The sequence below is a fragment of the Zeus faber genome (genome assembly GCF_960531495.2).
Source record: "Zeus faber genome assembly, chromosome: 2".
Classification (NCBI taxonomy): Eukaryota; Metazoa; Chordata; class Actinopteri; order Zeiformes; family Zeidae; genus Zeus; species Zeus faber.
The window spans coordinates 20705181-20730353 of record NC_137189.1 but is presented as its reverse complement, the minus strand read 5'-3'; the positions used below and the strand labels follow the sequence as shown (position 1 = coordinate 20730353).

At 41.8% G+C, this 25173-nt stretch overlaps 1 protein-coding gene across 2 annotated transcripts in view; it reads left to right on the top strand.

The window, feature by feature from the left end:
• ryr3 (ryanodine receptor 3) overlaps positions 1 to 25173 on the top strand; it is a 126609-nt gene that overhangs the window by 52845 nt on the left and 48591 nt on the right. For both annotated transcript variants that reach the window (XM_080024059.1, XM_080024058.1), the window contains 20 exons: positions 66 to 149; positions 525 to 684; positions 788 to 932; positions 1519 to 1724; positions 1894 to 2068; positions 3030 to 3238; positions 4773 to 4936; positions 5587 to 5635; positions 5791 to 5951; positions 6589 to 6751; positions 7393 to 7479; positions 8577 to 8803; positions 9479 to 9691; positions 10434 to 11046; positions 12135 to 12335; positions 14069 to 14171; positions 14522 to 14653; positions 22828 to 23101; positions 23399 to 23516; positions 24322 to 24454. In XM_080024059.1, coding sequence (XP_079880185.1) covers positions 66 to 149; positions 525 to 684; positions 788 to 932; positions 1519 to 1724; positions 1894 to 2068; positions 3030 to 3238; positions 4773 to 4936; positions 5587 to 5635; positions 5791 to 5951; positions 6589 to 6751; positions 7393 to 7479; positions 8577 to 8803; positions 9479 to 9691; positions 10434 to 11046; positions 12135 to 12335; positions 14069 to 14171; positions 14522 to 14653; positions 22828 to 23101; positions 23399 to 23516; positions 24322 to 24454 — 3617 coding nt within the window. The remainder of the gene's footprint in view (positions 1 to 65; positions 150 to 524; positions 685 to 787; positions 933 to 1518; positions 1725 to 1893; positions 2069 to 3029; positions 3239 to 4772; positions 4937 to 5586; positions 5636 to 5790; positions 5952 to 6588; positions 6752 to 7392; positions 7480 to 8576; positions 8804 to 9478; positions 9692 to 10433; positions 11047 to 12134; positions 12336 to 14068; positions 14172 to 14521; positions 14654 to 22827; positions 23102 to 23398; positions 23517 to 24321; positions 24455 to 25173) is intronic.

The following is a 25173-nucleotide window of genomic DNA, read 5'->3' as shown; positions in this document are numbered from 1 at the left end:
TCTGGTGGCTCATACTCTCTAGTTTGTCTACAGCTGTTTCTCTCCGGCTTTGTGTCTCCTCTCAGAACCCTGCTGGCGCTGGGCTGCCACGTGGCCCAAGTGAACGTTCATGCTGAGGACGATCTGAAGAAAATCAAACTTACCAAAGAGTATGGCCTCCCACTTCCACTTTGCCACAATCACCCCAGACACACATAGTATGAAAAACAACAAGGAAAAGTCTTTCTGTTGAAACATGAAACAGTTGGAATTGTATTATCAGTATAGAAATACTTAAGCTACTTGAATGAAATAACACATTGTCTCTACCGGTGCTCATATTATGTTCAATACATGGAACAGCGCCATAATTAATGCTATGACCTCAACGTGTGTGCTATGGCTCCATGAATCATTTGGTTGACTTGGGCACTTTGTCTTTTTCATCCCAGGTCCTAAAGTGACTTTCAGGATTTTCCGTGTTGCACTTTTAGCAGAGTTGCGATCACAGACCTTACACAGGTGCTGTGTGTTTTTGCTTGTAGTTACATGATGTCTAACGGATATAAGCCGACACCGCTGGACCTTGCTGACGTGAAGCTGACTCCCGGTCAGGAGGTTCTGGTTGATAAACTGGCCGAGAACGCCCACAACGTGTGGGCCAAGGACAGAATTAAACAAGGATGGACCTACGGCATCCAGCAGGTAGCGTCACAGTCCTTTCTAAGAATCTGGAACATTTGGAGGAATTTTCTAGAATTGTTCCCTGCACTGTTTTGCTCATAGTATCAGTTTGTGTTGTTCCCAGGATTTGAAGAGCAGGCGTAATCCGCGGCTGGTGCCTTATGCTCTGCTGGACGAGCGCACTAAGAAGTCCAACAGGGACAGTCTGAGAGAGGCCATCAGGACTGTGGTTGGATACGGTTACAACATCGACCCCCCAGACCAGGAGGGTGAGCGTGCAACCTTTTTTTTAAATAATGAAAAAGTTCATGAATTAAATATTATTATTGTTTATTTCTAGGTATATTTCTATTGGTTACAGTTCATTTCTAGGCCTATTTATATTTGTATTGTTATCATTAGGTCATCACATATTGCCAAAATTCTTATTCTTCACTGCTTATTTTAGGCTTATTTTTACCAGTTTAATGGAAGATTTAATTTTATTCCTATTGCCATTAATTGCATCAATTTTAAGGTTAATTGCATATTGGCCACTTTCCCTAACCTTTGTGCCTTCTAGTTCATCTCTAATTTACCGTATATTGGCCTTTTTTTTTGTTGTTTAAATTTAGGTTTATTTAAAAAATTTTTTTCGATTTATAGATTTATATTTTATTTGTCTAAATTTATATAAACAAATATTTCATTCATATATATAAATTTCATTCAATTATAATATTTACATTGTTACTTCTAGTGTCCATTACCAAATTTCAACTGTTCTATCTATCTCTCTATCTCTCTACCTCTCTATCTCTCTATCTATCTATCTCTAAAAAACTCAATCAAGCCCCCCTCCCTTTTTGTCTCCAGCTGTGCACATTACAGATGGCCAGAGTATAGAAACCATTCGCTTCTTCCGCGTGGAGCAGACGTACGCGGTGAAGACAGGCAAGTGGTATTTTGAGTTCGAGGCCCTGAGTGGCGGGGACATGCGCGTGGGCTGGGCCCGACCCCGCTGCAGGCCCGATGTGGAGCTGGGATTGGACGACCAGGCCTTCGTCTTCGATGGATACCGGGTAAAAAAAAAAAAGGCGTGGCAAGTCAAATAGACGCACCGTTCTAGAATTTGTCAATCATTTGCACTATTGTCCATTGTCCGTTTTCGCTTTCACCAGCTGCCCAGGGGATCATCATCATGTGTCATCTGGTGATTTTGTTGTTGTAATTTTGTGTCCCTCTCTCCAGGGTCGTCGGATGCACGCAGGCAGCCGATACTTTGGCCGGACATGGAACAAGGGTGACGTGGTGGGCTGCATGATCAACATGGAGGACAAGTCTATGATCTTCACTCTCAACGGGGAGCTCCTCATCACCAGCAAGGGCTCGGAGCTCTGCTTCACTGACTTTGAGACTGAGGACGGTGAGGTTCCTCTATCGGGTGTTCACTCTGAGAAGATATCCGGCTTCAGAATGGTTATACCCTGAACAAAAATTACTGACGCCCTTTTTTCAACTGAGCTTGCATGACAAATGTATTAATATCTTTGTGTCTTGTGTGTGTAGTTCTCATGTGTGAATTTAGAATGCATATTATCTGCACTGCACGCTGCCGATTTAAACAGCGTTTACTCTTCATGCACCTTGAATCCTCCAAAAAGTCTCTGAAGACGCATCAATTATTTCTTGGCAGCAAATCGTTAGGCAGTATCAAAAAACAAACAAACTGCGAAACAAGTAAAACACTAACAGTGTTACTGGGAATACTACATTTATTTGGCAAATTGACTTAAAATGAACTGACCTTTTTACAAAGACTATAACTCTGTGTCAACCACATTACTTACATTGCTACAGGCCATGCACGGTGGAGAAAATTAGCTGTATAGGAGAGGTGGGTAGTTCCATGTTATCTTTTTAAAGAGATTTTGGAACAATACAATACTAGATTTTGTAACAATAGGTAACGCTGCTTGAGCATATATGTTATGTTATATGTTATAAAGTAATGTCTTTTTACTGAGTTACATTTTGTCAATATCTTCTGGACACGTTAAAAAAAAACATTTTTGTTTTTCCAATTTCTCAATTAGTTGAGTAACTGTTTGACCTCTTACTCAAGTTGTTTATCATTAGTTATTTATTGACAAGCTACTTTTATTTATACTTGAATGAATCAAAAGTAGCTTGTCAATATTTGAAGTGCTTTATTAACTTGACTCTACCTTTTGGTGCTCTACCCAAATGTCAGCCCATGCTCTAAAACATAGGCAAGACAGGAATCATGCTTAAAAAAGCACTCAAATGTTCTTGACATTCATTTTGTAATGCAAGAATGAACCCTGACAAACACACTATTATTTCGTTCAATCTTTCAAAATCAGGCTTCATCCCAGTGTGCAGTCTGGCCATGTCGCAGATAGGCCGGATGAACCTGGGCAAGAACGCCAGCACCTTCAAGTACTACACCATGTGCGGCCTCCAGGAGGGTTTTGAGCCCTTCGCCGTCAATATGAACCGAGAGGTCACCATGTGGTTCAGCAAACGCTTGCCCACCTTCGTCAACGTTCCCAAGGACCACACCCACATTGAGGTAACGGACGTGAGGTTACTAGCTGTTGTCAAATGTGAGGATTGCACTAAGGAAATGGAGAAAGCACATTTTGTTTAAGATAAAATTGGTAGTTCACACAAATATAAAACAGGAAGCCTCTTGCACTTGACATTAATCATTTTATTCAAATTCCAAGAGTGGTTCAAAAATACTACCTTTTAGATAGGTATATAGATAGATAGATATGTAGATAGATACTTTATTTATACTGGAGGGAAATATCAGCGTCAGCAACAGCTTATATATATATATATATATATATATATATATATATATATATATATGTGTGTGTGTGTGTGTGTGTGTGTGTGTGTATATATGTATATGTGTGACCCAGAAAAAAACTAACTGAAAATGAAATGAAAATTTTAGTCATACACAATGAAATAAAGCGAGCAGTGAACCAAAAAGCTGCGCCTAAGATGAGAATGAGGCAATGTACGATAAACCTCATGACAAAACATTAAATATAAGCCTAAACAGAATTGATAAACCAAAAATGAAACAGTCAACAGAATGTCAATATTCTAGAATGAACAGTAAGGTTTTTAGTTATTTTTTTTACAATACATACTGGACCTTGTCGCTTAACATGTTCATTTTAGTTGTACCACACCCACACACCGGGGACGTGCAGTCAGGGGAGGCAGGGGAGAGAGAGCCTCACCTGTCATACTCCAATGAAAATAGCGATTATGAAAAGTATAAAAAATACAATATATATCTTTTTTTTTCATTTTATTTTTTATTTTTTTTCACTGATTTGCATTATGGATGTCATTACTCTATGATTCCAATCATTTTTTATGGTTGAAATCAGCAAATTTGCAGAGCTCTGCTTGTAGACCCCTTCATTACATGTCCTCACCTTCCATAGTCCAGGCAACTTATTTTGTGTATGTGTATAAACTTGGGATATTTCGGCTCGCTGGTCTCATCATAAAAGTGCAATGAAAAAGCACCCTGGGAGGCAGCGATGCCTCACTGAGGGGGAAGTGTCTTGAGCCAACGTAACACTCCCTCTCCCTCTGAGTTAGCTGACTAGACTAGTCTTTTAAAACTAAAAGAAAATGTAGAGGACTTCTACAACAAAGTCACTGACATCTTTGTCCAGAAGGATAGGCGAATGTACTTCATTTACTAGTAAAGGTAAGACCATGCAATATATATTTACATTTGTGTTGAAAGAGTACTGTATGAATAGTGGAACTGCATTTGCATATAAAATGTAAATCGAATACGTAACTTACCTGTATGTGTTGATAAAGTCATGAGATGTGAAACATACTGTCGCCATACCAATAGTCATTGTGCAACCTACCAACTGTATTTATTAAATTAATTTGGTGAATTTAAGCTACCTCTATCGGGTCATATGTGTGTAAATCTGGCTCTGATACTTGCCAGTACCTCTCCAGCCGTTGACGTTGCCGCATGTCACTGCCGCGCACACCTAACCACGTTTGCTTCCCCCCCGTGTCCATGGTGTCCGATTGTGAACCCCCCTCCTCAGGTGACGAGGATCGACGGTACCGTGGACAGCCCCCCGTGCCTGAAGGTCACCCATAAGACGTTTGGCACCCAGAACAGCAACAACGACATAGTGTACTGTCGGCTCAGCATGCCCGTGGAGTTCCAGTCGTCTGCCGCTGCACTGGACGAGTCGCTCAAACTCAGGTAAGATTCATGGAAAATTGCAATATCGATACTTAAAAGATAAAAAGTGGAAAAAGGAAATGGCGGTACACAATAAACCTCATAGTTAACAAGAGAATGGGAAAGGTGTTTGCATATACAATAAAATGAATAATCAACAGTAAAATAAAATTAAAATATGGTGATATACAATAATAAACAATAAATACAAACCTAAAAAGTAACGAAAAAAATTAGATAGTGACCATAAAAAATAAATGAGAAAAAATTGTCAATGTACATAAACCCAACACTAACTAGCGTAGAAGATGGATACATTTGCTATAAACAATACAGAGTGCCATAAATCTAAGATGTTTACAATAAAATGACCCAGAAAAATGTCCCTAAAGATAAACAATGAACGGTAAAGATTTAGTAAAGAACAATAAACATTCGGTTGGAAGTTACAAAACCATTTTCCGCTTTGAAATACCACTGTAGTTGCAAATAATTTCAAGGATTTAATTTCTGTATGAATTTGTTCTGTGAAACATTCTTTTAATGCACGTCGGACAGTACGTCGAAAAGTTGGTAGCAATTTGCATTATGTATAAAATGTCAATTCATTGTTATAGAATCATATGCTATGGGATTGAATGATTCTCAATTCTGTATTCTTCCCCCTGCAGTCAGCCTCCCAAAGAGGACGGAACTGTGGACTATGGAAGTATCACAACGGTGAGTGCACCTCAAAACCCTTTCCACAGATTAAAATGTGGAATGTTTCCAAATGTGTAATGTATCCATTGGGGAATGTTTCCGAATGTGTAACATTTCCGAATGTGGAACACATTCGAGTGTTTCTTCTGACACTGCGTGTTTCTCTACCACAGTACTACCACTCGGTGAGAGTGTTTGCTGGACAGGACCCCGCGTCGGTCTGGGTGGGCTGGGTCACCCCCGACTACCATCTCCACAGCAAGAGCTTCAGCCTCAGCAAGACACGCACGGTCACCGTGACGCTGGGTGACGAGAGGGGCCGCGTCCATGAGAGGCAAGGCGCTTTCCTACCCAATCACAGGGCCAGTGACGCCAGAACGCGCCAAATATGATGTAGTAGCTGTCCACTCATGATTCAGCCTGCTACCCGGCGTGGTCACAGCTAGCTAGGGTCATCTCAAAGCTTCTGCGTTACTGCGTGAAATGAAGTGGTCATGGAAACCATCAACTTTCCTTGAAATTATTGAGCAATGCACAAAGGGCGACATTGTTACGACGAACACACCGGTGTTTTTGGATTTAAATCCGCTGAGTTCTACACTTTGTCCTTCCAGGGATACTGTGGAAGGCCTGGCAAGCAGGCTGAATTTAAAGAGCTAAGATCCACTAGCGTAGTAACTGTAGTTTTCGGACACCGATGACACTTTTAATGCGTATCTCCACAGCCCTGGCCAGGGGACGTTACCCTGTCAGGTCATTAAATTACCTGTTTGCCAAAAGTGTTAAGACTGTTATCTGGCGTTTGCCTGGCAGCTTTTGCCACTTCCGATAAGACATGCAGGGTAATCACCCGTCAACGTCTTGTTTTAGTGCTTCTACGCAAGCCGGATATCATAACTTCAGACCATATGAACCTGTTCAAACCCACCCTTCCGATACCGCTAATCCCTCCACTTCTTGCTGGGTACCAGTGTCCAGAGGAGCAACTGCTACATGGTGTGGGGGGCCGACGCGGTGGGCTCCTCCTCCTCCGGACGCTCCAGCTCTGACCTGGAGATCGGCTGCCTCATTGACACGGCCACCGGCTTGGTCACCTTCGCCGCCAACGGCAAGGAGCTGCCCACCGCCTACCAGGTAACCCAGACCCTTTACTCAGCCAAAATTCTGAATCTTAATGACTGCAATATGTGTAATTGGTGGCCTGGTCAACCCCAGATGACCTGGATCATCTCAAGCTTTTGACCTTTCTGACCCAACATTAAAAGTTAAATGTTTTCTCAATTCCTATGGCATGTTCAGAGCCCTTTCCCTCGGCCCATTTTTTGTTTTTGTTTCACCGACTATGAAGTCAAGTGGCATATTAAACAGGGGGCTCTTTTCCGCTGCTGCTGCAGTCACCTCTTGTGACCCCCCCGTCTCTCTTTCTCTCTCTCTCTCTCTCTCTCTCTCTCTCTCTCTCCCCCCTTCTTCCATCTTTCCGTGTCTCGCTTTCTCGCTCTCATGCTATCGTCTTTGTGTCTGGTGCTCTCTGATGGCTGCCTTTGATATGCCACCACAATAGGCATAACTCCGGCATTTTAAACCCAGGTTATTCAACGAATTGTAGGTTGAAAGCCCTGAGTGACATTTTGTGTAATTGCCCCGACCATCCGATCTCATCATGGCCTGATCATAGCTACGTGAAGAGCAGAGACCCATGTGTTGGATTATGAGAGTTATAGATAATGGATCTGACTGGCAAGTATTCAACTCTGTGTTTCACTTTTCCTTTCTAGGTGGAGCCCAACACTAAACTTTTCCCAGCAGTTTTCGTGCAACCCACCTGTGCAAACCTCTTCCAGTTTGAGTTTGACAAGTGCAAGGTTTGTCACCCTGAAGATTCTTCCTCGCTGTCATTATTTTGAGACCGTGACTTGTCGCGGCATGCAACACTGTATGCATCTCAGTCACACAGCCATTACCATTAACAGTACCAGCGACCAGCATAACAAAGTCAAAATAATAGCATTGTCACTGGGACTTTCTTCAATTGGCATTTTTGGTTCTGATCTTGTGCAATAAACTTGTGCAATATTGTACAGTATGTGCAATAACACTGGTATTACACTGTAGATACTGTAATAAGCTGTAATAAATTAATATGTAGTAATAGTTAATATTTATAATTTAATATATCGTCACCAGCCTGAGACTTCTTGCTCCAGTCATTACCAATCGAAGGCTGTTCAATCCACTGCCTACACATATTTTAATACATTTTTACAAATACAATAATTATTGTAAATCTGGTCGAAGACTAGTCGACTGCTGCCAACAGTGCTGACTAGTGGTTATAGCAGCAGACTAGTTGACTATTTGGTGAATCCCCTACTATGGAGTCGAATGTGGAGAAACGCACCAAACCTCATCAGAACAAATTCCTGGTATAAGTAAATGTACCTGGCGAATAAAACTGATTCTGAAGTAAAAATAATAGCATTTTTATGGACTAGCGCACGCCTGTTCAAAGTGTAAGACTTTCTAAGACATTTGAATGGCCCAGTTTGACAAAATGTCAATGATTTAGTCCTGTCATCCACAATGGAGGAAGAAAATGCCGGTTAAAGTCGTACACCGGGGAGAGACGCTCTGTGTCTCAATCTCAGAGCCCTGAGTCAATGTCTATTAAATGTTTATTAATATTGTAGCCTGTCTAAATTGCATCAAATTCGACACTGCACATCCTTGGGTCTCCAGCAATACACCCGCGAAGTGTGAAGTAGATCGGAAAAACAGTTGTCAAGATAATCAAAGGACATACATACACACATAGACACACAGGCATAGAGATACAGACAGACAGACATGCAGACATTCCTTCTTTAATAGTTCGATATATAAATATCAAATATTTTCTTGGAAGATTTATTCAATTCGTTGGAAGCACTTTGTCTATTGTTTTTTTTTTTCCTTCATCCAGGACGCCATGCCCCTCTCGTCGGCCATCTTTAGGAGCGAGCACAGGAACCCGGTGCCGCAGTGCCCCTTGCGGCTGGACGTGCAGACCATCGTGGCAGTGCTGTGGAGCCGCATGCCCAACACCTTCCTCACCGTGGAGACGGCCCGTGTCAGCGAACGACACGGCTGGGTAGTCCAGTGCCTGGAGCCCATGCAGATGATGGCCGTGCACATCCCCGAGGAGAACAGGTCCCCATCTGAATTTCACTCCACATGCTTTTATATGGAAATAATGGTTAATTGTGAAACCCCTCTCTCGTGAATACCCCCGTTAGTGTTTTGATGGAATGTAGGATGTACCATCATTTGGAGATATATAGTTTCACTGTTTTGTATTAATGTTGTATTGGAAATGCTTCATGTGAGCCTATAGCTATAATAAGATACTTTATTTGTATCGAACGATTCACACATCAGCTGTAACTGAAAGTGCTTTACAGAAAATAAAAATGTAAGAAATAGAAAAGTGTAGTAAAAGGAGAAGTACAATCAAATAAGAAAGTGCATAAAGATTAAAATGGATGAAAAGATTAAAAATACAGGTAATATAGATAATTAAGATCAAATAGATTAAAAGAAGTAAAATATAATTACTGTACTATTTGTGTTAATTCATTGGCCGGCCTTTCATTTATTTTTTTTCCTACAATGAGATGTTTGATGCATCTTTTAGTCATAAATTAGGGATGTGTTACGATAGAATGAAAACATATTCTGGACCCAAGCTATCAGCCCAATATTGAGGTGCCATCAAGTGCATCAGCATCACAACCCTGAAGCATCTTAAGACACACTCTTATCTGTCATTTTTACCCCACCTGTGTTCTCTCCATTTCTCCCTCTCTCCTCCTCCTTCTCCCTCAGGTGCATGGACATCCTGGAGTTGTCCGAGCATGAGGACCTCAGGAAGTTCCACTATCACACGCTGAAGCTGTACTGCGCCCTCTGCGCCCTGGGCAACACCCGCGTGGCCCACGCCCTCTGCAGCCACCTGGACCAATCACAGCTTCTTTACACCATCGATAACCAGTACCTGTCTGGCATGCTGAGGGAGGGCTTCTACAATGTCCTCATCAGGTGAGTGTCTGGCCCAGCCTCTCATGTCACGGTGGCAAGAGCTCAGGAGGTAGAGTGCGTCCTCTAGTAAACCGAAGGCTGCCAGTTTGATACCCGGCTCCTCCTGCTAGGATGCTGACGTCGGCCTGAATAAGACACTTCACCCCTAATTGTTTCTGATGGCTGTGTCCACTGGTGTATGAATAATTGCATATAAATTGCTCTGGACAAAAACGTTGGCTCAATGATGGTGTAAATGGAATGCTCAGAAGCAGATTACCTAGTTATAAGGCTGAAATTAGGTCATTATTGTTAGCACGAACACTTGAAATATGATAGAAAATTATATGTGAGATTATTTTATGTTATTATTATTGTTATTATTTTAATGTGGCAATCCAATCCACCTGTGTTCGATGGATTACACTGCAACTGCGAGTCCCCGAAATCCATTTGAGTCTAGTTGGTTTCTTTTTGTGAATTTTGACAGTTTACTGAACACAACTAGTTATTAAACAACTAGTTACAATTTATTAAATGTAGCGCAGCTGCCTTTCACTTCTCACACGTGCCTCATCAGTGCATTCTTGGCAGGTAAGGCGAACCCCGCCACCAACAATGGAAACAGCAGAGGACCACATGCATAACAGAAATACATTGAATGTCTGTTCTTAAAAAGTGGCAACCAAAAAAAGTATCAAATCGAGGATTTCTGAACGATATAATATCCCGGATAACCACTTTAATTGTATTCCTTTTCAAGCATGCACCTGGAGACGGCGAAGGAGGCCCGCCTCATGATGAACAACGAGTTCATCATCCCCGTGACTGATGAGACCCGCTCCATCAAGCTGTTCCCCGACGAGTCCAAGCGCCACTTGTTGCCTGGCGTGGGGCTGAGCACCTCTCTCAAGCCCCGCGTCAACTTCTCCCCTGTGGGCGTCATCAATACCAAACGCCACCAGTACCTGCACAGCCCACAGCTCCCGATGGGCGTGCTGAAAGAGAAGGCCATCAGCATGCTGACGGAGGCCGTACAGGGTGGCGGTGTGCACATTCGGGATCCAGTGGGAGGCAGCGTGGAGTATCAGTTTGTGCCCATTCTCAAGCTGATCGGCACGCTGCTCATCATGGGCGTGCTCAACAGCGAGGAGGTGCGGCTCATCCTGCTGCTCATCGACCCCAACGTGTTCGGGGAGACACAGGAGAGTGCTGAGGAGGGGAAGGGACACGAGGTGGCACTGCCCGGAGAGAAGGAGGAGGCGAGCAGCAACGAGGAGAAGGCGGTGGAGGCCGGCGAGGAGGAGAGCAAGGAGGGTAAGACACTGCTGAAGGGCCTGCTGGAGAAGACGTTGCCCGAGCCGGTCAAACGCCAGGTGAGGCCGTGCCCCCGACCTCCACCTGCACACTTTAATTGAGCTGTTAGATATTGGTCATAGCTGTATATCTGCCAACTTTGCAATTTCCCTTAATTTTATTGGACTTGGTGTGTCTTAATTTGTCTGCTTTTCACATCTGTTGTCTTTTATCTGCTAGTGGTACAAACATCAAATGGATCCCTGAGCAGTTCACTGGCAAAATTGAATCACAACTACAAACTGTCAAGCACTTGTCACATTTTTCTATTCTAGAACTATCACATCAAAATTACTGTCAGTTTAAAATGTTACCAGATCAAGTACCAGAAAACTCTATTTTCAAATAACTATTTGAGTAACTGTGACAAAGCATTGAGTCAAACACTTAAGACAACACTTACACTTACACAAATCTCTTTTAATTTGAGCTTGAGCACTGAGCTTAAGCAATGCAGTTCTACTGATTAAAATATCAGTAGAAGTGCAATGCTCAAGCTCAAGTGTTTACATCCCCTCACACAGTTTGGCAGACTGAAGATCTTCCAAATTCAGCCCGGTCACATGTGATCGTCATGGAAATTTGACGCTCGTTCGTCAACAGTTTGACTAATTTATATTTAAACATCGAGGTAATGATGATTACTGTATCAAGGGAATTGCTAAAGCTATCTATGACAGCGCTGCAGATGTCCTGGGAAATAGCAGATTTGCTCCAAAAGAAAGAAATATTGTTTTTTCCTCCAAAACAGAGAGAGACAAAAATACACAATATGATTACATTTGACGATATAAAGATGTAATAATAAGATTATAAAATACAATCTTTCTTTTGACCTGTATCTGTTTCTCATGTGTGGTTTTGAGTTTGGAGTGCCCTCTTCACTGTATCACTATCTTTGATTCATAGCAAATGTGTGAACCAACACCTACATATTTTTATTAACGGCATATTTTTAAAATCTATCAGGAAGTGACAAGTATATTTACAAGTGTACTAAAATAGTTCATATATTAAGTGCTTTTTGCGTCTAAAACATCTGTACGTGATAACAGGAAGAAGTAGTGACCAAAGCCACTCACGGTTCTTATTATTATTTTTTTCTTAGATGTGTGAACTGCTGCACTACTTCTGCGACTGTGAGCTGAAGCAGCGCATCGAGGCCATCGTGTCCTTCTCCGACAGCTTTGTCTCCAAGCTGCAGTTCAACCAGAAGTTCCGCTACAACGAGCTGATGCTGGCACTTAACATGTCTGCCGCTGTGACCGCCAAGAAGACCAAGGAGTTCCGCTCGCCTCCACAGGAGCAGGTACTGTAGAAAAGCAGTAGGAATGAGCAGAAGTAACATTATGTCCGTCGGACCTCTTGGAAAAGGAGAATCCATACCCTTGATATTAACCTTTATGGCTTACAACCCTTGAATGACCACCTTTTTAGGCGGCCCTGTTCCAATCTTGTTTAACTGTAAGATGGGATTCTCAAAAGGCATATTTTGGCATCTGTAAGGCTAAAATAAACAGAATTTATCGCTAAAGGGAGCGTGTCTAGTATTTGAAAGTAAAAATTGCTTTTACCCCCAAATGGTAAATCATTAATGTGAGGTCGTTGTCAACATTTGACAAACTTCATGATATTTTGCTGCCGAAAACCTACATCAAGTTAATCATAACATCCCACAAGAGGGATAACTGCAATTTCTTCCCCATTTGAGACCCTCATACCACCTCACCCCCCACCACCCCCACTCACAGGCCCATAGCAGATGCTGGACTAATCTGCCTATTTTGATCTGAGAAGTCACACTCAGGTTTCCTCATGGTGTCCTTGGAGCACCAACTGTCCTTCACGGCTTCATTTCCTCCTCCATCATCTAATACAGTTATTGCTATAGAAGGTTGCAAGTCCTGGGCACCTCGTCACCACCTCCAAAGTGTCAAACAAAATGCACAGCAGTACCTCTTATCCATAGAGAGAGCAGTGCATCTGCAGGGCACGCCTTAAGGCGATAGCTTTGTTAAGAAAGGCCATGACATTTCTGTAATCATGCCTTAAACACAAACCGTTGTTCTCGTCATCCAAATGGCGTAGAAAACCGGTGTTAATTCATTGAGATCACGAGGTTTGAATTCACGAACGCAGCTTTTGCAGCTCGGAGAAATCAATCGCTTGCACCGTTATCACAGTAACCTTTGCACTGCACCGCACTTTTTAAGCATCAAGCTGCACAGTGTGTTAGGACTGCATCAGCATTCTGTAGGGCTGGTAGCACAAGCGCCTCACAACCAAAGACTAGGCTACATTACATCTCCAATTTTCTCTGTTTGCCTCAGAGCCAGAGGAGGAGGGGGGGACATTACTCTTCTTTTGGACCCCCAATTTTTTCTCCTCCCCTTGGACGGACACACACACACACACACACACACACACACACACACACACACACACACACACACACACACACACACACACACACACACACACACACACACACACACACACACACGCACACGCACATACACAGCTCTACTCTGATCTGTAGAAAAGAAAAAAGGTGTGTACTCCAAGCTCACTTTTCGCCAAGATCACTCAGTCCTCCCATGGTTTATTAAGAAGCAGTGCCAGAAAGCCAGAAATAGACACCGGAACAGTCTGAAGCGAATTCGGTGGCGGTCCGCTTAGCCTGACGAAACGCCTCATTTATATTTAGCTTGTTATTTTTATTTCCCAGTGAGCTAGAAATAATCCAGAAGGCACATTAGATGTGCAACTATCGAGAATCTCTCTCTGATTAGTTGTTTTTCCCTCGACATAATCTGACGAGTAATCACTTTTAAACCTCTGTTTTAGCCCATGGCAAGCTGCAAAAGTAAATTCTGCTGTTTAAAGTCACACTTTCCCTCCATTTGCCTTTGCCCACAATCTACCCATAATTGTTTCTATTGTTGTTTCATACATTTATATGATATTCTTTCACTATACACAATATTTCTTTCAGTTTGCATTCCCTGCACCAATCTAATCCGCTGTGCTGCTGTTGTGTAGATCAACATCCTGTTGAATTTCAGTGCGGGGGAGGACTGCCCCTGTCCTGAAGAGATACAAGAAGAACTCAATTCCTTCCACAACGAACTGCGACTGCACTGTGGTACTTTACCGCACCTAGAAACTCTTGATTTATTTCGGTTGAGAGACAAATTCATAATTTAGTAAAAAGAAAAAAAGAAATGCATTGTAGTCAATTGTGAATCAAGGATATGATAAAAGGTTAGAGTTAAGTGTGGAACTCTAGTAACATAACTATTTTATGGCTCAATAATAACCATGATATCACTAGCAATAGTTGTGCTATAATGAATATTATTTTAAATAATGGTATTTAGCATTATCTGATTTGATCAAAATCGAATGAACTTCCTTTATTAATGATGTGCTTCTCAGATAGAGGTATAAAGGATATGAAAGCTTACTCGGTGCTGTCTGTCGTCACACACACAGGCATCCCAGTGGAGGAAGAGGAGGAAGAGCAGGACACTTCTATCAAGGGCCGCCTCCTGGCTCTGCTCTACAAGATTAAGGGTCCGCCTCAGAAGACGGAGGAGCCTACTGAGCAGGAGCAGGCTGCACCCAGTAAGTAACCTCTCCCGGGAAGAAAATGATCAATCTAGTTTACTGATGATGGGATGGGGGGGGTTTCTAAAATAGGTGGAACGACAAAAATCCCACCTTGCCATCACCAATGGTGTTGCATAAGATGTCTCAGTTTTCTTGGAGAAACAGTGTCTTGTTTTGGTTGCATTTATAGAATGCTTGATTAAAAACAAAGCCATCCATAATAAACTTAAAGCTCCTCATATCCTCAGGATTCTCTGTTCATATTTTGATACCTGGAAGGAAACCGTTGCACAACCTTTACTGGTTTTAGGTCCATGTATCTCCACCGTTGTCAATACCAAACAGTATAAAGGGCGGCATGGTAACAAAGTATGGCAAGCCATTGGTGACAAAGTTGTGAAAGGCAATAAAGACAGCAAAAAAACACATTGAGACAAGAGCTATTGAGATTGTAATATTACCAAAAATGAAAAACAGAGACAAATCACAAAACAACCTTCCCATTAATGTCAACCTAATTTGATTACCTTGGTCCCTGTGGTATCACATATCGCACATGGAAGAACAGCTTACGCGATTAAAAACATCCTTCATCCTTATCCGCATGCATATTCTCCACCCACATCGAGCACCGTCTCGTGGTTCAAACGCAAGAACAGACCGATGGATAGAATCTCTGGGAGATATATTTTAGAATCCAATGAATTTTAATGCCTTGCACTAGACGTGTGTGCCCACCCTGAATTATTGACAAAGCTTTACAAGTCAAAAGATGATTTGATCCGGGGTGACTGGGATACAGGAGGGACATCTTGGCAGCATTACACTGAGACAGGTGCCAGAACAAAGTCCAATCTTTTCCGAGGAGGAAAGACTGCTTTATCAGTTGCTGTTATTAATAATAAAGTAACATAATAAAACTTTATTTGTATAGCACATTTCATACAAGGATTGCAGCGCAAAGTGCTTCACATCAGTAGTTTAAAAACAATAGGCAAGTGGTAAGTGCAGTTATTATGGAAGACAGTTAGAAATGTAAAAAGTATAAAAACAATAAAGACAATAAGAGCAATAATCAACATCGTATCCAATCCTGGTGTTCTGATAGGTTACTTTGAGTTATCATAATCTAGTTGCACAACAGACATGAACATACTAATTTATCGTATTAGATCCTAGTGTTCTAATAGGTTACTTTTGGTTATCATGATCTGGTTTCATACATACACAAACATATTAATTTGCATCATATCAGAGCCTAGTGCTTTGATAGGTTACTTCATTTACCATGATTTTCATTACACAACATACAGGAGGAGTCAGGGGAGAAAGAATAATGATTAAGAAAATAAATTTAAGTTTAGTAGTATTGAAAGTATTAAAAGTGCACATCGGAGTGTCAGATCATAGTGCAAGGATGGGGTAGTTAGTGAAATGCTTTGGTGAAGGGATATGTTTTAAGCTGCCTTTTGAATACATCCAATGTGTTTGCTTCTCTGATATTTGTGGGTGGTGTATTCCATAGTTTTCGGGCATATTAAACAAAGGCTGCATCACCAATCAATTTTTTACTGCTTCTATTGATCTCCTATAGCCCTGAGTCAGATGAGCGGAGTGTTCTGGCTGGTGTGTAATTTGTTAGTGAGTTTGCAATGTAGCTAGGTCCTTGTCCATTTATGGCTTTGTATGTGAGTAGCAGGACCTTAAAATCAATTCTAAAAGTTATGGGTAGCCAGTGTAGGGTGGCTAGAACTGGGGTAATGTGCTCTAGCCTCTTTGTTTTGGTTAGTAATCTAGCTGCAGAGTTTTGGATAAGTTGGAGTCTGCCAGTGGTTTTCTTTGGTAAGCCGGTGAAAAGGGCATTGCAGTAGTCTAGTCGGCTAGATACAAACGCATGAATTAGCTTCTCAGCATCATTTTGATTTATGTATGGTCGTACCTTTGCTATGTTCCTGAGGTGGAAGAAAGCTGTTTTGGTCACTTTGTGAGTTCAAATTTAGGTCTGAGTCGAGGGTGACACCGAGACTGGTTACCTCAGGTTTGATCCAGGAAGTTAGGCTTCCTAGGTTTTTTGTTAGTATCTCTCTTTTTGATTTGGGACCAATAAGAAAAACTTCAGTTTTGTCTTCATTTAATTTGAGGAAATTTGTATTCATCCATTTATTTATTGCCAGCAGGCAGCTTGTAATGGATGTTGTTGCTGTTGTATCGTTTGGTTCGGTGGATATGTACAGTTGTGTGTCGTCTGCATAAGTATGGAAGTCTACATTGTATTTTCTAATGATGTCACCAAGCGGTAGCATATAGAGAGAGAAAAGCAGGGGGCCCAGGCAGCTCCCTTGTGCAACTCCGTAACAGCTTTCGTATTTCTCTGATACATTGCTTCCCAGACTAACGTAGAACTTCCTCCCTCTGATATATGTCTTGAGCCAATTTAAGACACACCCGGAGAAACCAATATGTTTTTCAAGTCGATTCATTAGGATGTCGTGGTCAATGGTATTAAAGGCCGCACTGAGATCCAAAAGGATGAGGATAGACACTTTATTTGCATCCGAGTTTGTTCTGAGATCGCTGATTCATTTTGTAAGGGCAGTTTCAGTACTGTGATGTCTTCTGAAACCCGACTGAAAGTTTTCTAATATGTTATTTTCATTTAGAAATTAGTTTAATTGGATTGAGATTATCTTTTCTAGTACTTTGCTAATGAATGGAAGATTTGATATTGGCCTATAATTTGCTAGTGTGTTGTAGTCCAGGTTGGGTTTCTTTAGTTTATGCTTTACTACGGCTGTTTTGAAGCTGTCTGGGAGGACACCAGTTGTAAGGGACGTGTTTATGATGTCCAGTACCGGGCTTGAGATACTATCAAATACTTGCTTGAAGAACGTTGTGGATATGGGATCGACATCTGATGTGGTTGATTTGCTTTGAGTGACTGTTTTGCGTAGTTCACCCATTGTGATGCAAGTGAACTTACTTATGGTTATATTGCAGGGCCTGTCAGTATCTGTAACAGCGCCACTGCTAGTGATATTAGCTCTGATCGAAATTATCTTGTTCTTGAAGAACTGAGCCAGTTCTTCACATTTATCGGTTGATGATAGTGGGGGGGGGGGGGGGGGGGGGCAGTGTTTAGTAGCTGATCAATAGTGGTGAAGAGAACTCTGGAGTTTCCAGCATTGTTTGTAATGATATTAGAGAACTATGTTTTTCTGGCTAGGCGAATGGTCTTGTTATAGTTAGTGCATTTTTGTAGATCTCGTGATGAATGGTGGATTTTGTTTTTCTCCATTTTCTCTCTGCTGCGCGGCATGTTCTTTTTCCTTCACTGACATTTTTCATTTTCAGCCATGGGGATGTTTTGTCTGACAACTTCTTTACTTTGGTTTTAAGTGGGGCTACCGAATCTAACACAGATGATAGGGCGTCATTGAGATTGTCCACCATTTCATTAAGGGAGCATTCCTGATTTGGCTTATATAGACTGATTTCTTCTGTGAAGTTTTCTACAGCTTTGTCATCTAGATATCTTTTTTGGGTTAGGAGTTGGTTTGTTGGGTTTGTTATGTTGGTTGCGATGGTTAGCTCAAAGAAAATACAGAGGTGATCCGAAAGTGGTAGATCTGTTACTGGAGGCATTATTTAAGTTTAGGCCAATTGTTATCACTAGGTCTAGTGTGTTTCCTTTCCGGTGAGTTGAATCAGTTATGTGTTGAGTTAGATCAAAGCTGTCTAGAAGATTTAGAAGCTCAATAGTTCGGGGGTCTGTTGTTTTATTTACGTGGATGTTAAGGTCTCCGTTTAGGACTATTTTATCATATCTGGTGACACATAGTGATAGTCATTCAGACATTTTCTGTATAAATATTGGTGAGTGCTTGGGTGGCCGGTATATTATGACGAAGAGTATTTGTTCTGTTGTGAGCTCCATGGCAAGATATTAAACAAGCCAACAATCACATCGAATTCCAACAATACATAATGCACCCCACTTTGTTAAATATGAATGCAAGGGGATTATTTTCCTCTATGTTCCACTAGTTTAGCATTCATGTTGTTGTACACATCATACAAACCTCTGGAGCACGTTCGACGTTTTCTTTTGTTGCCTAGAAGTCAACCCTGAGCCTGTACTGCCCTGATTTGGAGACAAGCCAAGAGGTAGAATGCGACAAACTCCATCTCAGGGATTTGAATAAAGGACTTGGCTGCAGCCCAGTGCTGTAACTGACACCTCTCAAAATGTGTTTTTGCACCACAGGAACCTTTTCATAGTTTCAAGAACTTTTTGGAGGAATCGTCGTTTTTTTTAATGTCCACACTGCAGGAACTAGGAACGTTCCTAGTACATCGTTCTTGAGGGACATTTAAGCTCCTACTCCAGGGCAGGGACTAACTGGCACAAGAGGAACCGGCTCCTCGCACCCGACACACTGAGGACAGTCTCCCAGGTTGAGTTGCATCCCTCTGGGTGGGGACCAGCCCATGTACACTCAGCATAATTAAAAAAAAATACCAATAAAAATAGTATTTATTGTAGATGTATTCATTTAATTTGTTTTCCGATGTTAATTGGATTCATTAACGTGTGCCCCTTAATCCCCGTGCACCGTCCCATTGCGAGCCCTTTCCTTACAAAAGTCATAACTAACATTTAAATGCATCTTGTAGATCTATTGAGCGAAGATCCAGCAGCTGTATTTCTTATTTCTCGCCTCAAATCTGTTTAGAAACTGATTTTAGGTGACTGATAACGTGAAAGTTATGGAGTAAATACAACATGGAACTTGTGCTGAAACCACATTGGATGACATCGGCGTCACTTCAGAGTTTCAGTGCAGTGCAAACACAACCAGAAAAAAAAAGCTCTTGACGGTATTCAGTTCTCGGGGGACCTCCCCAGTTCCCCGGGAGTCCTCAGAACTGTTCGGTGCGAAAACACCTGAAATGGTGAAAATGGAGGGGGGAGAAGGGCGTGGGTTGGCGGTCGTTCTTCATACGTGAAGGGGAACCAGTACCCGGTGACACACACAGGAGAGAACGCTTGTTAGGATCTTGTTCTCGTCCCATTTCCTGCCGCTCTCCTCAAACATCAAAACAACGACATGAAGATATTTGAAAGATATATTGAAACAGTGTTGAGGATGATGCTGAACAGATGTGCAGCGGTGATAGACTCAGCCGCCCCCTCTCTTATTTAGGATTCTGGTCCCATCCAGCCGTATACGCGCTCCAGTTGCTCGGCTGTTTAACTTTAGTGCTCAATGTTCACAAAGGGCAGGACAGATGCCTTGGAAATGGCAAAGATTTAATTCAGGAATATCGGTGTGGACTGACTGCAAATGGTGTGCGTTTATCATCTAGTTGAGGGCAAATACGCTCTGTTTGTTTACCCGTTACGTCCCAAAAGGATTTTGTATGAGACGATAAGACAACCAAGGGTAGACCGGGCCAGAAATCGAGTTTGATATGACTCCGCTGCGTCGCTGAGCCGATCCTAAATAAATACACTAAGATTGACTAGCGCTCAGTTTCACAAAAACATTACACCTAATTGAGGCGCATAGAGAATACAATAACCCCAGCTTAGAACTCCTTGAATTGTTATTTCATACAAAAGCCATGAAATTGTATTCAGAGATGTTAGAGAGAGATGTTAAAATGCCCATTTCAAATGACAGCTGTATCAAACTATTTTTTTTATTCAGTTTACACAATTTAATCTAATCTAACTATTTGATATATTGTTTGCACATACAAGGACTAGATCCGTTTTTCAGTTAAAGGGTCAACAAAGTAATAATACAGAGAAGGCATTAATGGACTGGTAGCTTTGGGCATATTTACTAACAGTGTCTTTGAGTTGGAAAGGCAAAATCTCTGAAATCTCACAATTTGGCAATTATGTATACCTTTGCTGTTTAATAAGAGTATCTATTAAACCTTACGGTGTAAAGAAGTAACGTACCTGTAAGTAAATAAGTCACATCTGGGCTGTCTACTGAGTTGCGCATTGGAACCTGTGATAAAGCCTCGTAACAGTGGTAGCAGACAAGGCTGAGGAGGTATATTTCAGACTTATTTCCCATGTTGGTAAAAAAAATAAAAATAAAACAATCAGCAGTTAACCCACAGAAATAAAAAATAACAAACATACAGAAGGACAAGAATTCCTTATCCCGGATTTGCTTTGTCAAAAAACAAACACAGGACTGCCAAATGTACTCCTTATTCTACGCCAGCATGACTGACAACCTGGCTCTCCCCCTACTAGCCCAGAGTGACAGCTTATACAGAATATCCCTTTAGAAACCGCAGGATGGTACAAATTAACCTCACCTAAGAACATATGAGGCAAGTATGTTAACTTAATTCAATTAAATCATTGGAAAGACAGAACTGAATTCAAATCCCCCTGTACTTAGTTTCACCCTCGATGTCCTGTGATGATTGTAAGTGGACCTTCATTTAACCATTTCTAGCCACGCTCCATTTCTGTCCACATATTCAGTAATAATTGCATTCATTCGGTACAGCTATATTCACTAACCTTTCACATTTCGCACCTAAAGTCCATATCCCGTGTAAGTCTGCACCGGTAGCCCAATGCGCCACCCAATACAGAGTCTCCACCTCCACTGTGAGGGGAGCAACAGACGAGCGTCGCTGCAGATCAAATCAGTCGCTCCCAGCTGCGTCTGCTCCCAGCTGAGCCACTGCTGAAATGTGTAATTAGTGTAATGCTGAAAAACAGTCCAAACCCTGGATGGCTGGGACCCGTCCTGTTACAGGGTAGCCATGCTAAGTGATCAACAAAGAAACAAAAACCTCCACTGTGTTAAGTGTGTAAAAAAAAAAAAAAAGTGTAAATGAGTGTAAAATAGTAAATTGGTGGCGACTTTGCTTGTGGGACTTTGAACAGTGTTTCTTTTTAAAAGCATGAAACACCCGGAGATGGAACTCGATGCCGTACTCTCGGGCGGGGCAATCTCCGTCAGTCGTGATCCTGCGGTTAGTCTTCTTAAGCACAATGTCGCCTCGGTCCGTGTTTGTTTTGTGCGCTTGTGTTTGTTTATTGATTTGTGTCGAGGATGAAGTATCAACCTGGCTGCTGAGTTCTGACTCAGCTAAGTGCAATCACAATCACTGTGCCGGAAACAATGCCGCCCCCTGTCTTTTCCCGGGACATCTGCCGTGAACTCAGCATTGTTTTTGCCTGGTGCAACATTATAACATGTTTTAAAAGCGGTGGAATAAGGAAAAATAAACTGTTGACTGCAGTAGCAGTCTGTGGTGTATTTATTTTTTATTTCTTTGGTCACAATCCCGTTCATTATAGATGTTGTCCTAGCATTTAAATGAGCTGCATTTTGTTCTCCATATCTCTGTGCTGCGTTTATTTTTGGACTGTCATCAGTTTCCATCTGCATCGGGGCTGGGCGCTTGATTTCAATTGTTTTCATTTAATTTACATTTTTAATTTTCTTTTCTTTATCATTTCAATTGAATCTGCTTTAAAATGAGTACAGGACTTTATCCAAACAACTATGTATTACCTAGTATCTATTTCAGCTAACTAAGTATTTTCTACAGTGAGGGAGCTTTCCATTTAAATACTTGAGAAATATTTGTACTGCAGAAATGAAAACCGAGAAACAAACTTCTAAACATCATTCACATATCACAATACATATTCAACTGTTATTAAATAAGATGTAGGAAGTGTCCTTCCTACGCTGTTTCATCCTTGGAATGATTTATTAATGACCGCTATGTCACTCCTACAATGAATGTTTCTTTCTTGTTGACTACTTTTCACACAAAAACAGTGAAACGTAAGCCTCACATTCATGAGCCGAAATAAAATCTACTAAGACTCTTTTTAGTTTTTTTATAGGGTCTTAAAAATCTAACTTTGCAACGCTAAGGCACTGTGATATTCTGCCTTCCCAACCTGCCATCCTTTCTAAATCATATTGATAAAAATCTTTTGTCATCCAGCATAATTATTACTTGGATATTTTATGAGCAAGGTAAGTTCAGTGACATGCAGATGCTGCAGGGGACGATAGACTATACAGGTTACTTTACATGTTGTATGAGCCTTTTGCTATTGGAATAGCATCCCCACACTCGCGACAGGGTGACCTTGGACTGCATGCGCTCACTATCCCATTGCTCTCCAGCCAACCTGAAGGAGCTCATCTCCCAGACCATCACCAGCTGGGCCCAGGAGTGCCACATCCAGGACCCCGAGCTGGTCCGGGTGATGTTCAGCCTGTTGCGGAGGCAGTATGACGGCATCGGAGAGCTGCTGCGCGCCATGAGGAAGACCTACACCATCAGCGCCACCTCCGTGCAGGACGCCATCAACCTGCTGGCCTCGCTGGGTCAGATCCGCTCCCTGCTCTCCGTACGCATGGGCAAGGAGGAAGAGAAGCTCATGATTGACGGCCTGGGGTGAGAAGCTGAAATAAGCAAAGCAAAAAAAAAACATCTGGTGATGGTCTTTTTCTTTTTCAACAGTTTAATAATCAACCATTTGTAAAGGAATATCATGTGTTATCCACGGCATTATAAAATGGACAATATTATTTTACAAAAAACAATCCAAAAATATTATATTATAACTGCCTTTATAAACAACTTGGTTAACCAACTTGCTACAATGATTTTGACTGAGTGATAACAGCAGTCTCACCTGCGTAATGTATATTGACTTTTGTGTAATGTCTTTATTTGTTTTTTTCTTGACAGTGACATCATGAACAACAAGGTGTTTTACCAGCACCCAAACCTGATGAGAGTACTGGGCATGCACGAGACTGTCATGGAGGTCATGGTCAATGTGCTAGGGGGCGGAGACAAGTCACAGGTGAGATTACCAAAAGTTCAGGTAATAAATTACACACTAGGAGTTGAACCATATTGGCGTAGTAAAATGTACTGCCAGTGTTCATGATGAAATGTCATGCTGTCAGACGAGGGACAAAAAGGGCACCACGCCTTGATCTAAAGAGTCCTGGAGTGAAGTTTACCACTGGTACCTGAACTTGTATTCTTCCATATCAAAATACATCATTTTTGAGATCTGTTACATGCAAGGAATTTACACACTATGAACTATCCTGAGCTGCAAGGGGTCTTGATGTGGTACTGAAAGGTGGTTGAGCAGCACTGAAAGAAGTGACTATAATTTAAATCAGATCTTTGTGCAGGACCTTAGATGCACTGACAGACAGACAGACGTCGGGCTTTCATCTTTCACTCCAGTGGGTTCTTCATAGAGCCAGAGACATAAATTCCGACCCTATTTTACTGCCACTTGATATTTGCAGCTCACTCACAGTAGCCCTCTTAAGTATCAGTGGTGTAACTGTGTGTGGCACAGTAGTTCAAAGAGCAGGTCAGGCTCAAAATATGAACTGGGACTTTATTGTAGAATCGTCCTTATAGTATTAATGTAATGGAATGTCCTTGGTTGGAATAACACTGTTTACAACACTGCATTAGGTTTTCAAAACATCATAAAATGAGTAAATAACTGTCACCTCCAGTTTCGGAGGCATTTCAGGGTGTGCTGGTGTAATGAAGAGGAAAATGGTTGTTTCACTTTTACGAGAAGAGTGGGATTAAAATCTTTAAAATCAATTCTCTATTTTGTTCTCTCTTTCTCACAGGAGATCGCCTTTCCCAAGATGGTGGCCAGCTGCTGTCGCTTCCTGTGCTACTTCTGTCGCATCAGCCGTCAGAACCAGAAAGCCATGTTTGACCACCTGAGCTACCTGCTAGAGAACAGCAGCGTGGGGCTGGGTGAGCACAGTGCAAATAAAACAACTAGTAATAACAACATGAGCATAAAGGTAGTTAGGTGTTGGCTGGCAGAAAAAGAAGATTACTGGGTATGAAAATGTTAATGTATTGAAAGACTTTCTTTAACATTGATGAGAGAGAGACGGAGGGGCAAGAGAGATAAGTTAAATATGACTTGAAAGGCGGAGGAGACTGAGGGCAGGGGTGTTTGACGGAAGCCGGTTATTTATGCATGCAGGGTAGGAGGGATGAGTTGGGGGTCTCTGGCTGTAAAGAATGTCATGGTGCTATCAGGTGAACCCAAATGCAGGACACAGGGAGACTGAGGCAGGAAATGCTCAAACAAAGGTATTTTTACTAAAGAAACTTAAAACATTACAGGGTATACAACAGCACGAAAAGGGAATTTTATGACCGACAAGTGCTGACTGGGGAAGACAAACTTAACACAATCGGTAATGACAAGACGAAACACAGCTGTGGGGAAAAAACACAGGAATGCTTCAGGACAACACACAGGACCTGGAGGAAACCAAGAGAAAGGGGCAGCTAGAGAGAGACAGAGACATAAAGAGAACACAGGGAGATACCAGGGGCCTATACTATACTACTTACTATAGCAAGTTCAACATACCCAGTATATCTTTTCGTTAGCTGACTTCACTCAGCGTAACAACTGCAATCACACATAAGCGGTGTCATGACGGTGGTCATCAACT